Here is a 15,469-nt window from a genome sequence, read left to right as displayed (position 1 = left end):
TAGATATGAAGTAGGTTAGAAGTAGGTAGAAGTTATTTCTACTTCTGCAATCCTTTGCATCTCCAATTTCCGTAACTATAAAGTGAGTATTTAAAATTAAATAAAACTATGAAAGATATAACGGGAGAACCATGGGAAATCCGCAATAAAGAATGTAGAAATAAAACATGAAGGCATGAGAAAACGGATGCAATGTTCTCTAACACTTCCACACGTGGTCCAGTAAACCAGTACCTGACTCTTTTTCAGCCTCCACCATTCTGCTCTGTCATAGCCTTTCACTCTATTTCAAAAACCTCCCACTTCACCGGGTAAACAAAAAGTTCAGTGAACTTGTCTTAGCTTTCTCTCATAGGGCCAAATACCCAAACTACGTCAGGTAACCAACTCCCTCTTGCTCAGGTTAGGATTCTGTTGGCCACAATCACCAGAACAAGAGTGGGCAACCATTTCCCTTTAACAGTCCCAACTAAAATGGAAGCGCGTCTAGGATTGGGCACCTTTAACTCTCTGTAAACCCCGGAGATTTAGTTCACCGTATTCCCACCACCGGCTACAGTCTCAGTGTGACTTGATATAGCACCTGTCTTCCAGGGGCAGTGTTTCCACAACTTACCAATATTACCTTAAAGCCCTATTAACCTACACAAGTTAGGCTACCCTGTAGGCCTCAAAGAAGGAAGGTTAGTATTCGGGCCGCCACGGTCCCCGAAAACGGCTTAAATTCTGGGATCTTTTATTTAAACATATTCCAGACTTTCTAACTTCCTTCTTCCAAACTGGTCTTCCTTACCTGTCCTCTACTTTCCTGGGTTTCCACCATTCCCTAAGTAACCTGATCACCTAGCATCTCCTCCACCTTAGGAGATCTGCGTCTCTGCTCTCGACTAACCTCACTCTTTTCCCAGCGGAAGGCTGGGGTTCGGCCTTCCGCTCACGGGTCTCTCACGCCGACCCACTTCATCAGCCCCTCGCCTTTACTACCGCCGCTCCTTCCTTACTCACTTTCGGCTTCTCGGGCAGTTTCTTCCGGTTCTTCTTCTTCTGCTCCTCGCTTTTGAGATTCTTTAGCAGGGACAGGTCGTCAGGAGCAGGGGCCGGCGCGGACGCCGCTTCTTCGCGCTTGCGGGGCGGGCTCCTCCGTTTCTTGCGGGCGCCAGCGCAAGCCGCGGCCCAACCGTAGCCAAGCAGGCATAGCAGTAGCAGACCCAACGCGCCCGTGCCCACCAGGATGACCCAGCCCGGGTACCGCTTCGGCTCCAGTCCCAGGTCGAGGCCCAGCTCGGTGCGCAGAAAGCCTAAGCCGGCCGAGAGTATTTCCCGCAGTCGGGCAGAGCCCTCCTCAGCTTGCTGGGCCAGCGCGTCCTGCCAGCTCGGTGCAGCCATCTTCCCTCCTGTCAGAGGGACTCGCAGGAAGTCACTAGGGCGTAGAGACGCGGTGGGATAGTTAAGGAATGCAAGGAAAGGCCAGGCCGGACAGTCTCAGACCGAGCGCATCGCGGACGCCCCTCGCGCCGGAACCGGGAACCGGCCGCTGCCACCACGGAGAGAGGGGGGTTCCCAGGTTCCCCCTAGTCGGCTTTACTCCGCTGCCGCCAGGAGGAGGAGGGGGAGAGGGGAGAGAGTCTCTCCAGTGGCGGCCGCTAAGCGGCGTCTCGGCGCCAGTGCCAGGGTCCCGCTGTCCTCCCACGGCGGAACAATGGCGGACGCGGCGGCGATCCACGCCTAGCGTGGGGGACGACGGGCAGGGTCGCGGGTCACGTGAGCGCGAGCGGGCGGGGCGCTATGGTCACGTGGGGCGGGGGTGTTCGGCCTACCACGGTGCGACTGCGGTTGGCTGTGACTAGTTTGGGTCTTACCGCGGCGCGGAGTCTTGAGGACCAGGTGGCCTGGAGGCTGGAGACTGGGAGGGGTTTACTGTAAGAAACCTCCGCGGGGTGGCTGGGGATCAGAAGCCAGAAGACGTGGCGCTTTACGGAGTTCCGGGAGGAGCTGTCGAGGAAGCCGGGTGGGCAGGGAGGAGGAGAGTGAAGAGCAATGAACCGCGGCACGGGGTCTAAATCAAAGTCGCTGTTCTAGTGGGGTTGTTTTATTTTGTTTTGTTACTTTTTCAGCCTTTTTCTCCCTAGGGTCAGCGGTCCTATGGTCACTTCCATAGTGGGCTCTATTAGCTCAGGCGGACACCTTTCTTCTTGAGTCTGCGTTTAATTCACAAACTGGGTAGTTTTCTTCGGGGCCAACTAACTCGTCAGGCATGCCTGCCACTTGCCGGGCTGGGCGTGTTCGCATTGTTTCGCTCATTCACGCCTGCTCTCACTGTTGTTACACCCCAGAATTCAAAAGTTGGAAAGCCCGTGGGAGGTACTATTCTTATCTAATAATTGTAGCCAAACTGGGTAGTTTTCTTCGGGGCCAACTAACTCGTCAGGCATGCCTGCCACTTGCCGGGCTGGGCGTGTTCGCATTGTTTCGCTCATTCACGCCTGCTCTCACTGTTGTTACACCCCAGAATTCAAAAGTTGGAAAGCCCGTGGGAGGTACTATTCTTATCTAATAATTGTAGCTCTAGTAAGAAATAAGAGAAGCACATTAGATTGTATTTACAGGCAGAAGTAACTTGTTATTGCGTTTTTTGTTTTGTTTTTGTTTTTTAACAACATGGGCAGGCACCGGGAATTGAACCAGGGTCTCTGGCATGGGAGGCAAGAATCCTGCCACTGAGCCACCATCGCATCGCCCCTTATTTTAAGTTTTATACGACATCACAAAAGGAGTTTCAAAAAATCCTATTTTTTTGCAGTCTTGACCATTTCCTGGTGGATGGCTTTGAAAAGGAAATGAATTGCCTTTTCAGATTTTAATTTTAAAGATGTTTGGGGTCTGCCTTAGAGTTTTAAAATTGTTTTCGCAGTGAGAAGACTCTGTTTTAGTATTAAATGATAATTAGCATTTAAGTAAGTGTCTCAAGTGAACTAAACACAAGTTTTCTCAAAGAACAGAATTGGCAGTAATATTAATAAATATCCAGTGCCAAAGATGTATTAAGCAATATTTTGACCTACTTTATAACAACGTTCTAATGCATAGTGTGATTAATGGATGGAAGGGAGTTTTGTAAATAATAAAAATAAACTACCACTTTTGCAAAGCTTTATACAAATTTATAGTTAAGGGTAAAATACAAAGTTGGGTAGGTGGAAATACTAGTGGTCAGTGAGAGGGAAGGGTCAGGGGTATGGGATGTATGAGGTGTTTCTTTTTATTTCTTTTTCTGGAGTGATGCGAATGTCCTGAAAAAATGATCGTTGTGATGAATGTACAACCGTGTGATATTGTGAGTCATCGATTGTACACCATGTTTGGACTTTTTTTGAAACTTTTTTTTTTAATCTTTCCATGTATTTATCATTTAAAAACGAAAATAGAGTCATACACTACTGTTTTTTTTTAAAAGATTAAATTACAAGGCCAGAAACTTAGATGTTATCTTTGTCATCTGCTTTAACTCCAACGGTGCCAAATTCCATTTATATTTGTGAAATTAGATTTATAATCCTATATATATCTTGGTTCAGATATTAAAAGTATACATGATTTTCCTAAAAAGTTCCATGAACTTTTCTAGGCTAACACCTGTGGATTTTATCAGTTAAACTCTTAAAATAGTAGTAGAGGGGTTTGCAGATTTCTTTGGCAGCTTAGCAACTATTGATTCAGTGTAATCATATCACTTTTCTTCCTCCATGACTGCACTTTAACCCGCCCTTAAATAAACAAAACTGTTAACTGTATCACCACCCAGAGACACTTATTTTTCATTTATAATGTCCTAGTTATCTTTATCTTTATCTTTCCATGTGTTTATCATTTAAAAACAAAAAAGGAGTCATACACTACTGTCTTGCACTTAAGGTTTTGTGACATTGTGAAAAACATGTCAACTGATAAAGCCCATCTGATAAAGACCACTGGGAACACACCTGTAGTCACATAAACTTAGGTTTGTTAACTTGCAGCAGGTTGGCCTTAGGTAAAATGAAGCAATTAAAATGAAGCAATGTTTTGAAATACTCAAAGCAGAGTTGTGTGTGAAGGGGAGACAATCAGGACTAGCCTGAGAAGTTACCTCCAAGGAATAATCCTAATTCCTTGGAAATGGCAAAGTTAAGATAAATGTTTCTGCAACCCATGTAGGAGCACTTCACCTGAGTTGGGAATAAAGACTGCTTTTTCTAGGAGTCAAAGTGACCCACGTGGAATGCATACATGAATTGTAGTATAACCGTACAATGTAATACCCATCAAAAGAATGAACTGTGCAGCAACATAGGTGAACTTCATTCTATTTATGCTGAATGAAAGAATCCAGACAAAAAAAGAGTACAAAATACATGGTTCCATTTTGATGAAATTAGGAAATACAAACTAATCTATGGTGGCAGCAAGTCAGGGGTTACTTGAGGTTTGGGGAAGAGCAAGGAGAGGTAGGAGGGAGGAATTACAAAGCATGAAGAAACTTTTGGGAGTGACAGATACATTTTCTATCTTCATGGTGATGATTTTATAGCTATACATGTATGCCCAAAGTTATCAAATTGTATAATTTAGGTATGTGCAGTTTAATGTATGTCAGTCATAACTCAATTAAACAGTTCTTTTTCTTTAACTTTTTTTATTGTATAGTATAACATACAATTTCTTTGTGTATACAAAGCAAAGAAAAAAGAAATAGTTTTCAAAGCACTCTTCAGCAAGTGGTTATCAAATTGTATACTTTAAGTATGTGCAGTTTAATGTATGTCAATCATAACTCAAACAGTTCTTTTTCTTTAACTTTTTTTATTGTATAATATAACATATATACAAAGCAAAGAAATAACAAAGGAATAGTTTTCAAAGCACTCTTCAGCAAGTGGTTATAGGACAGATCCCAGAGTTTGTCATGGGCTACCTACCATATGATCTCTTATTTTTCCTTCTAGCTGCTCCAGAATATAAGAGGCTAGAGGGCTTAAATATTTTTTTTTTATCATCCAATCGACTTTTTTTCCTTCTTTTTTTTGTGTGAAAAATAACATATGTAAAAAAGCAATAAAGTTCAAAGCACAGCACCACTTTTGGCTGTAGAACATATTTCAGAGTTTGACATGGGTTTTACAATTTTAGGTTTTTACTTCTAGCTGCTCTAAAATACCGGAGACTAAAAGAGATATCAGTTTCATGATTCAGCATTCATATTCATTTGTTAAATCCTACCTTCTTTGTATAATTCCACCATCACCTTTGATCTTTCCATACCTCTCTTTAGGAGTGTTTGGGCTATGGCAATTCTAAATTTTTGATATTGTAAGGGCCTGTCACTTATATGGGGTAGGGAGATGGAAATATCTGATGTTCTGGAGAGGCTGGGCTAGGTTTCAGGACTTACCTGGACCAGGGACCCATCTGGACGTTGTAGGTTTCTGACAACTTACTCTAGTGCCTGGAACCCTTGTGGAATTTTATATATTGCCCTAGGTGTTCTTTAGGATTGGCTGCAATGGTCCTGGTTGGGGGTTAGCAGATTATGATAGGTAGCAATGTCTAACTGGAGCTTGCATAAGAGTAAGCCCCAGAATAGTCGCTTGACTCTATCTGAACTCTCTCTGCCACTGATACTTAATTAATTATACTTCTTTCCCCTCTTTTGGTCAGGATGGAATTGTTAATCCCATTGTTCAAGGTGTGGATTTCCCTGGGAGTCATCTCCCACCTCACCAGGGAGACTTTCATCCCTGGATGTCATTTTGCATGTAGGGGGCAGGGCAGTGATTTCAGTTGCAGAGTTGGACATAAAGAGACTGAGGCCACATCTGAGCAACAACAGAGGTCCTCCAGAAGTAACTCTTAGGTATGCCTATAGGTAGTCTCAGCTTCTCTGCTACCTACATAAGCTTCGCGAGAGTAAGCCTCATGATCGAGAGCGTGGCCTATTGATTTGGGTGTCCCTAGAGTCTGACACAGTATCAGGGGATTCCCTGATGGTAAGGTTTAAAAGTTCCATATTCTTTCTCCCCTTCTTCAGGGGACTTTGCCAGTACTTTTTGATTATCTACTTAATATACTCTAGGATGTTTCCAGGCATCACAATAATCTATACAAGATTAAAGGATGTCTTTTTTATTCTGTGCTCCCTGTGTTTCAGTTGTTCAAATGAGTGATACAGATCGGTTGAATTAGATTATGCACTACAGAAAATTTCAGTTCGACTAAATAGAAGTCTCAAAGAGCATGTGTGGTTCTAAAATAATAGACACTGTCTTCTTTACCCCTATGTTCTGAATTACTTTAACCCCAACGTGTTCAGCTTCATTCTTATCTCTAAATATCAGGTTATATATATAAAACAGCCTCTCAAAATCCAGAAATAATAATCAGCACTCCAGAGCTTAACTGCTTGCTCTAAGCTTCCAGTCTAGGTCCCTGTTTTCTTATGAACATTTTCTAAAGGTGACCATACCGTTCTTGTTCTTTTGTTTCTGGCTAATTTTGTCTCAACGAATATCCCACACGTTCATTTATATTGTTGCATGCCTCACAACTTTGTTCCTTTTTTTTTAGCAGCACAACCTTCATTAATAAGTATACAGCATTGTTTGCCAATCTACTTATCTGTCAGTGCATACTTCAGCCACCTACATTCATTGCATATCATGTAGAGGGCCCAAAGTCCACAATCCATCAAAATTCTTAATTTTAGATAATTTCATTGTCCCGAAGAGAAAGAAAACCAATGAACACACCCTCACCAAATAGAAAATCGAAACCTCCTCTTAACTCTTGTCCCTCCCCCTAATATTTACCTCTACTGTGGCTGTGGTAGTGCTGAAGGTTTCCTTTGAACATAGCTGATAGCATGCAATAGCAGTTTTCCCCCTGTACCCTGGACTTAAACGCTATACAAGAATCATATCTTTGAAGTAATTCTTGCATGAACTTATTCATATTTAAGTGTGAATCAGTGGGACATGTACATCAATACAACCTCTTTCAATCTTGTTGATCTTCAATATGGTAATATTACTTATAGACCCACTAGAGACCTTTGCTCCTATCTATTCCCTTACATTGGAGTTCATCCTCATTAGCTAATGGTTCACCCATCTCTAGTTTCTATGTATCTCTAAGTCCCCTATATTCTGTGTTAGAAGCCTCTGATTATATCTTTATGCTGATCATAAAAGTGGAATCATACAGTATCTAGCCTTTTGTGTCTGGCTAATTTCACTCAGCATTATGTCCTCAAGGCTCATCCATCTTCTCATGTGCTACAGGACATCATTTTGTCTTACAGCTGCATAATATTCCATCATATGTATATACCACATTTTGTTGATCCACTCGTCTGTTGATGGAGATTTGGTTTGCTTCCATCTTTTGGCAATTGTGAATAATGTTGCTATGAATATCAGTGTGCAAATGTCTGTTTGTGTTGTTGCTTTCAGCTCTTCTGGGTATATACCAAGTAGTGCTATTGCTGGGTCATAGGGCAACTCAATGTTTAGTTTCCTAAGGAACTGCCAAACAGTCTTCCATAGTGACTGCATAATTGTACCTTCCCACCAACAGTGTATGTGTCCCAGTTTATCCACATCCTCTCCGAAATTTATAGTCTCCTGTTCGTTTAATAGCAGCCATTCTTATAGGTGTGAGGTGGTATCTCATTGTAGTCTTGATCTGCCTTTCCCTTATAGCCAGTGAAAATGAGCATCTCTTCATGTGCTTTTGAGCCATCTGTATTTGCTCTTCAGAAAAATGCCTATTCATATCTTTTGCCCATTTAATAATTGGGTTGTTTATTCTTTTGCCCATTCATATCTTTAGCCCATTTTATACTTGGGTTGTTGTTCTTTTGTTGCTAAGTTCTGTGATTTCTTTCTATATACAGGAAATCAAACCTTTGTCCAATATGTTGATTTCCAAATATTTTCTCCCATTGAGTTGGCTGCCTCTTCATGTTTTGACAGTCTTTTTTAAAAAATTTTTTTATTAATTAAAAAAAATTACACAAAAGAAACACAAACATTCCCAACACATACACTGAGCAGTTCACAATATCATCACATAGTTACATATTCATCATCATGGTCATTTCCCAGAACATTTGCATCAATTCAGAAAAAGAAATAAAAAGACAACAGAAAAATAAAACAAAAACAGAAAAAAAATTTTACAAACCATACCCCTTACCCCTCCCTTTCATTGATCACTAGCATTTCAAACTAAATTTATTTTAACATTTGTTCCCCCTATTATTTATTTTTATTCCATATGTTCTACTCATCTGTTGACAAGGTAGATGAGCATCAGACACAAGGTTTTCACAATCACACAATCACATTGTGAAAGATATATCATTATATAATCATCATCAAGAAACATGGCTACTGGAACACAGTTCTACATTTACAGGCAGTTCCCTCCAGCTTCTCCATTACATCTTAACTAACAGGGTGATATCTACTAATGCGTAAAATAACCTCCAGGATAACCTCTTGACTCTGTTTGGAATCTCTCAGCCATTGACACTTTGTCTCACTTCACTCTTCACCCTTTTGGTCGAGAAGGTTTTCTCAATCCCTTGATGCTGGGTCTCAGCTCATTCTAGAGTTTTTCTCAATCCCTTGATGTTGAATCTCAGCTCATTCTGGGATTTCTGTCCCACGTTGCCAGGAAGATCCACACCCCTAGGAGTCATATCCCACGTAGACAGGGGGAGGGTGGTGAGTTTGCTTGCTGTGTTGGCTGGAGAGAGAGGCCACATCTGAGCAACAAAAGAGGTTCTCTTGGGGGTGACTCTTGGGTCTAATTTTATGTAGGCTTGACCTATCCATCTGTGGGGTTAAGTTTCATATCGACAAACCCCAAGACTGGGAGCTCAGCCTATAGCTTTGGTTGCCCACACTGCTTGTGAGAATATCAAGAATTCAACTTGGGGAAGTTGAGTTTTCCCCTGTTCTCACCATTTCCCGAAAGGGACGTTGCAAATACTTTTCCACTCACTGTTCAAATCACTCTGGGATTCATCAGGGTATCACCTGGACAAACCAACAAAATCTCATGTCTTATACAAAGTTCCATGTACTTAAGGTGTTCAACCAACTATCTACATAAGTTATATTAGAAGATGCACTAGTCAAAGTATAGATTTGTACCAAATAAACATTTTTTGCTTTAGTCTCACACATTAGTTGAAATTTTAAAATATTAAGTACCATCTATTTTCAGCACACTGCAGTAAAGACATTCTTTTGTTCTTCCTCATGCAAAAACATTTTTTAAATTTGTACATTTAGTCACTATCATACACTCCTAGATTATACCATCTCAATCTTTATTGTCTATCTTTCTTTGTGATTTCATTTATGTCCCAGCCGTCCTCCCTCTATCATTCTCATATGCAGCTTCATTCAGTGTTTTAACATGATTGTATTACAGTTAGGTAATATTGTGCTGTCCATTTCTGAGTTTTTATATTCAGTCCTGTTGCACAGTCTGTATCCCTTCAGCTCCAATTACCCAATATCTTACCCTATTTCTATCTCCTGATGGTCTCTGTTACCAAGGAAGTATTCCAAGTTTATTCACTAATGTCAGTTCATATCAGTGAGACCATACAGTATTTGTCCTTTTGTTTCTGGCTAATCGCACTCAGCATAATGTCCTTAAGGTCCATTTATGTTGTTACATACTTCATAATTTTATTCTGTCTTACAGTTGCATAATATTCCATCTAATGTAAATGCCACAATTTGTTTAGCCAACCATCTGTTGATGGACATTTTGGCTGCTTCCATCTCTTGGTAATTGTAAATAATGCTGCTATAAACATTGGTGTGTAAATGTTCATTTGTGTCCTTGCCCTCATGTCCTTTGAGTAGAGACAGCATATAGATGGGTCCTGTTTTTTAATCCATTCTGCCAGACTATGTCTTTTGATTGGAGAGTTTAATCCATTAACTTTTGGTGTTATTACTGCATGGGTAGTACTTTCTTCTACTATTTTGTCTTCTGGATTTTATATGTCATATCTAATTTTCCTTCTTTTTACCTTTACTCATAGTCATCCTTTTGATACTCTTCTCCACATCTCTCTCTTCTGTCTTCATATCTGTTTCTAGAGCTCCCTTTAGTATTTCTTGCATAGCTGGTCTCTTGGTCACAAATTCTCTCAGTGATTTTTTGTCTGAAAATGTTTTAATTTCTCCCTCATTTTTTGAAGGGCAGTTTTGCTGGATATAGAATTCTTGGTTGGCAGTTTTTCTCTTTTAATAATTTAAATATATCATCCCTCTGTCTTCTCACCTCCATGGTTTTTGCTGAGAGATCTGCGCATAGTCTTATTGGGCTTCCCTTGTATGTGATGGATTGCTTTTCTCTTGCTGCTTTCAAGATCCTCTCTTTCTCTTTGACCTCTGACATTCTGATTAGTAAATGTCTTGGAGTATGTCTATTTGGATCTATTCTCTTGGGGTATGCTGCACTTCTAGGATCTGTAATTTTCAGTCTTTCATAAGAGTTGGGAAATTTTCAGTGATAATTTCCTCCATTAGTTTTTCTCCTCCTTTTCCCTTCTCTTCTCCTTCTGGGACACCCACAACACGTATATTCATGCGCTTCATATTGTCTTTCAATTCCCTGAGTCCCTGCTCATATTTTTCCATTTCTTTCCATATATATTTTTTTTCTTGCTGGATTTCAGATGTCCTGTCCTCCAGTTCACTAATCCTATGTTCTGTCTCGAAATCTACCATTGTAGGTTTCCGTTGTTTTTTTCATCTCTTCTACCATGCCTTTCATTCCCATAAGTTCTGTGATTTGTTTTTTCAGACTTTCAGTTTCTTCTTTTTGTTCATTCCTTGTCTTCTTTATATCCTCCCTCAATTCATTGATTTGGTTTTTGATGAGGTTTTCCATGTCTGTTCGTATATTCTGAATCAATGTTTCAGCTCTTGTATGTCATTTGAATTGTTGGTTTGTTCCTTTGACTGGGCCATATCTTCAATTTTCCTAGTGTGATTTGTTATGTTTTGCTGGTGTCTAGGCATTAATTACCTTAATTAGTTTATTCTGGAGATTGCTTTCACTTCTTTTACCTAGGGTTTTCTTACTGGATGAATTTGTTATCTTATCTGTTTTTTGACATTCAGTTCAGTTTTATCTGGACCTCTAGCTTAGGTGTTGTTTAACATAGGAGAATTTTTCAGTTCTTGTTTTCTTATTTCTTGCCCTGCTTGTATGGTGCCTTTCCCCCCCACCCTTAGGAGGGTCTACATAGGTATTATAGACCCCAGACAGATTTTCCCAGACCAAACTGGCCTTCTCTCAGGAGGAAAGAGTCACCTGTGTTGGTTTTCCCTGAGGGTGAGACCCAGCAGGTTGAAAGACTTTCCTGTGAAGTCTCTGGACTCTGTTTTTCTTATCCTGCCCAGTAGGTGGTGCTTGTCTGCCTGCAGGTCCCACCAGCATAAGATGATGCGGTACCTTTAACTTTGGTGGACTCTCCCTCCCTGCTGGGGGCGTGGTGGAGACAGAGGAGAGGTTGTAGGCTGGTTTTAATGGCTTCAAATTACCAAGCCCTGGTGTCTGAATTCCTTGATGGAGAGATTCCACCTGGGTGGGGCTTCACCCCTCCCCTGGGGAAGGCACAGTCTCCAAAGAAGCCCCCAAAAGAGCTCACTTCTACCTATGCCTGGGGCAGTTGCAGCCTGAGAAGTCCGGCTGCTATATCCAAAGGCAGTCAAGCCTTTGTAGAAACACAGCCACAAAAACCTCCATTTCCTTTTTTTTTCCCCCTTTTTCTGTCAGCCCTGCTCCCTTAGCACCGGGGCAAAAATGAGCAACCTCTGCTTTGACCAGGTTCACCTAAGCTGGGGGCCTATTTTTAGTAGTCAGAATTTGTTAATTAATTCCACAATTGGTGTTTGATTCTGCTCAGTCCCTCCTGCTGGTAAAGTCTCTTTCCTTTCCCCTCTGGGAAGCAGCCTGTGGGGGAGGGGCACCTGCTGCCTCAGCTTGGGAACTCACGGTTCTGTGGGGGCTCACAGCCGGTCCAGCTGGTCCAGACTTGGGTATGCTGTGTGTCTGGTCACTGAGGTGGCCCCGGGAGCTGTTCTGTACTGTTTCTGATTATTTAGTAGTTGTTCTGGAGGACAAACTAAAATGTGCATATTGTTAAGCCGCCATCTTGACCTGGAAGTCTTGACAGTCTTTTAAGGTACAGAAGCATTTGATTTTGAGGAGTTTCCATTTATCTACTTTTTCTGTTGTTGCTTGTGCTTTGGATGTAAAGTTTAGGAAGCTACCCCCTATTACTAGGTCTTGGCGATGTTTCCCTACATTTTCTTCTAGAAGCTTTATGGCACTAGTTCTTATATTTAGGTGTTTGATTCACTTTGAGTTAATTTTTGTGTAGGGTGTAAGACAGGGGTCCTCTTTCATTCTCTTCGCTGTTGATATCCAGTTCTTCCATGCCCAATTATTGAGAAGACTATTTTGTCCCAATCTAGAGGATATGGGGTCCTTGTCAAAAATCAGTTGACCATAGATTTGGTGGTCTTTTCTGCACTCTCGATTCAATTCTATTGGTCAGTGCTTCTATCTTTGTGCTAGTACCATGCTGTTTTGACTACTGTGGCTTTATAATAGGTTTTAAAGTCAGGGTGTGGGTGGGCCATCATGGCTTAGCAGGCAGAGTTCTTTCCTGCCATGCCAGAGATGCGGGTTCAATTCCTGGTGTCTGCCCATGCAATAACAGCAACAAAAAGATAAAGTCAGGAGTGTTAATCCTCCCACTTTGATCTTCTATTTTAGGATTCTTCTAGCTATTCAGGGTCTCTTTTACAAATCTTCAAAGTAGGCTGTTGGAATTTTGATTGGTACTGTGTTGAATCTGTAGATTAGTTTGGGGAGAACTGACTTCTTAACTCTATTTAGCCTTCCTGTCCATGAGCAGGGAATATCTTTCCATCTATTTAGATCTCCTTTGATTTGTTTTAGCAGTATTATGTAGTTTCCTCTGTACAAGTCCTTTACTTCCCTAGTTAAGTTCATTCCTAAGTATTTGATTCTTTTAGTTGCTATTTTGAATGGAATTTTTTCTTTCACTTACTCCTCAGCTAGGTCATTGCTTGTGTATAGAAATGTTACTGATTTTTACACATTAATATTATATCCCACCACCTTGCTGAATTTGTTTATTAGCTCAAGTAACTTTGCTGTAGACTTCTCAGGATCTTCCAAGTATAGTGCCATACCGTCTGCAAATAATAAGAGTTTTACTTCTTCCTTTCCAATTTGGATGCCTTTTATTTCTTTGTCCTGCCTGATTGCTCTAGGTAGAACTTCTAGCACAACGTTGAATAATAAAGGTGACAGTGAGCATCCTTGTCTTGTTCCTGATCTTAGGGGGGAAAGGTTGCAGTCTCTCTCCATTGAGTATGATCTAGGTATTGTTTTTTCATATATTCCCTTTATCATATTGATGTAGTTACCTTTGATCGCTATCTTTTGGAGGGTTTTTATCAGAAAAGGATGCTGGATTTTGTCGAATGCTTTTTCAGCATCAATCGAGACGATCATGTCATTATTCTCTTTTGATTTGTTAATGTGCTGAACCATCCTTGGGTATGAACTCCACTTGGTCATGGTGTATAATTCTTTTAATGTGCTGTTGGATTAGATTTGCTAATATTTTATTGAGAGTTTTTGCATCTGCGTTTGTTAGGGAGATTGGCGTGTAGTTTTCCTTTCTTATAGCATCTTTATCTGGTTTTGGTATTAAAATAATATTAGCTTCATAAAATGAGTTAGGTAGAGTTCCTTTTCCTCAATTTTTTGGAAAAGTTTGAGCAGGATTGGTGTTAGTTCTTTATGGAATGTTTGATAAAATTCCCCTGTGAAGCTTTGGCCCTAGGCTTTTCTTTGTAGGAAGATTTTTGATATCTGATTGAATCTCTTTACTTGTGATTGGTTTGTTGAGATCTTCTATTTCTTCCTGAGTGAGTGTAGCTTGTTTTTGTGTCTCCCAGAATTTGTTCATTTCATCTGAGTTGTCTAGTTTGTTGGCATATAGTTGTTCATAGTATCCTCTTATGATTTCTTTTATCTCTTCAGGGTCTGTGGTCACGCACCCCTTCTCATTTCTGATTTTGTTTATTTGCATCCTCTCTCTTTTTTTCTTTGTCAGTCTTGCTAGTGCCATATCAATTTGATTGATTTTCTCAAAGAACCAACTTTTGGTTTTATTGATTCTTTCTATTGTTCTTTTGCTCTCCCATTCATTTATCTCTGCTTTAATCTTTGTTATTTCTCTTTTTCTATTTTCTTTGGGGTTGGTTAGCTGTTCTTTCTTAAATTCCTCTAGGTGTGCTGTTACATCCTCATTTTTTTGCTCTTTCTTGTTTTTTAATATAGGCATTTAGAGCAATAAATTTCCCTCTCAGCACACTTTGCCATATCTCGTAAGTTCTGATAAGTTGTATTCTCATTTTCATTCATCTCCAGATTGCTGCTGATTTCTCTAGCAATTTCTTCTTTGACCCACTGGTTGTATAAGAGTGTGTTATTTAATCACCATATATTTGTGAATGTTCTCATTCTTTGGTGGTTATTGAGATCCAGTCTCATCCCATTGTGGTCAGAGAAAATGCTTTGAATAACTTCAATGTTTTTATATTTATAAAGAGCTGTTTTGTGCCTAGCATATGATCTATCCTGTAGAATGTTCCATGAGCTCTAGAGAAGAATGTATAACCTTGTGCTTTGGGGTGCAATGACCTATATATGTCTGTTAGGTCTAATTTATTTAGCAAGCTGTTTATCTTCTCTATTTTATCTTCTTGTGGATATTCTGTCTGTAGAGGAGAGTGGTGTATTGAAGTCTCCTACTATTATTGTTGAAACATCTATCACTCCCTTCAGTTTTGCCAATGTCTGTCTCATGTACTTTGGAGCTCCTTGATTGGGAGTGAAAACATTTGTGATTGTTATATCATCTTGGTGAATTGACCCTTTAATTAGTATATAGTGTCCTTCTTTGTCTCTTATGATGTCTTTACATTTAAAGTCTGTTTTGTCCGATATTACTATAGCTACTCCTACTTTCTTTTGGCTACAACTTGCATGGGAAATCTTTTTCCATCCTTTCACTTTCAATCTGCTTGTATCCTTGTGTCTAAGATGAGTCTCTTATAAGCATCATATATCTGGATTATGTTTCTTAATCCATTTTACCAATCTCTATCTTTTAATTGGTAAGTTTAGTCCATTAACTTTCAAAGTTATTACTGAAAATGCATTTCTTCATTCCACCATCTTATCTTTTTAATTTTATTTGTCAGGTCTATATATTCTTTTCCCTCTTTTTCTTTGTATTCTTTAAATTAAACTTAGTGGTACTCTTCAGTTCTATGCCCTCCTCCAGACCTCC

General features: G+C 40.2%; 1 protein-coding gene and 1 long non-coding RNA gene across 9 annotated transcripts in view; one reads left to right on the top strand and one right to left on the bottom strand.

Moving 5' to 3' along the window:
* The window catches only part of MTDH (metadherin), a 117,048-nt gene extending 115,306 nt beyond the window's left edge, over positions 1-1,742 (bottom strand). For 7 of the 8 annotated variants that reach the window (XM_077167284.1, XM_077167289.1, XM_077167287.1 and 4 more), the window contains exon 1: positions 1,006-1,742. In XM_077167284.1, coding sequence (XP_077023399.1) covers positions 1,006-1,386 — 381 coding nt within the window. In that variant the 5' untranslated portion in view covers positions 1,387-1,742. Of the gene's footprint in view, positions 1-793; positions 962-1,005 lie in introns of those variants that run through there. The other variant, XM_077167292.1, reaches the window with a different exon arrangement.
* A 67-nt stretch (positions 1,743-1,809) lies between these two features.
* Positions 1,810-15,469, top strand: part of LOC143688875 (uncharacterized) — a 183,561-nt gene continuing 169,901 nt past the window's right edge. Inside the window, exon 1 of the long non-coding RNA XR_013178346.1 lies at positions 1,810-1,884. This is a non-coding gene — a long non-coding RNA (uncharacterized LOC143688875). The remainder of the gene's footprint in view (positions 1,885-15,469) is intronic.

Source organism: Tamandua tetradactyla, chromosome 6 (genome assembly GCF_023851605.1).
Source record: "Tamandua tetradactyla isolate mTamTet1 chromosome 6, mTamTet1.pri, whole genome shotgun sequence".
In the NCBI taxonomy this organism is placed as follows: domain Eukaryota; kingdom Metazoa; phylum Chordata; class Mammalia; order Pilosa; family Myrmecophagidae; genus Tamandua; species Tamandua tetradactyla.
The sequence above is the reverse complement of the archived record's forward strand: the minus strand, read 5'-3'. Positions and strand labels throughout refer to the sequence as shown.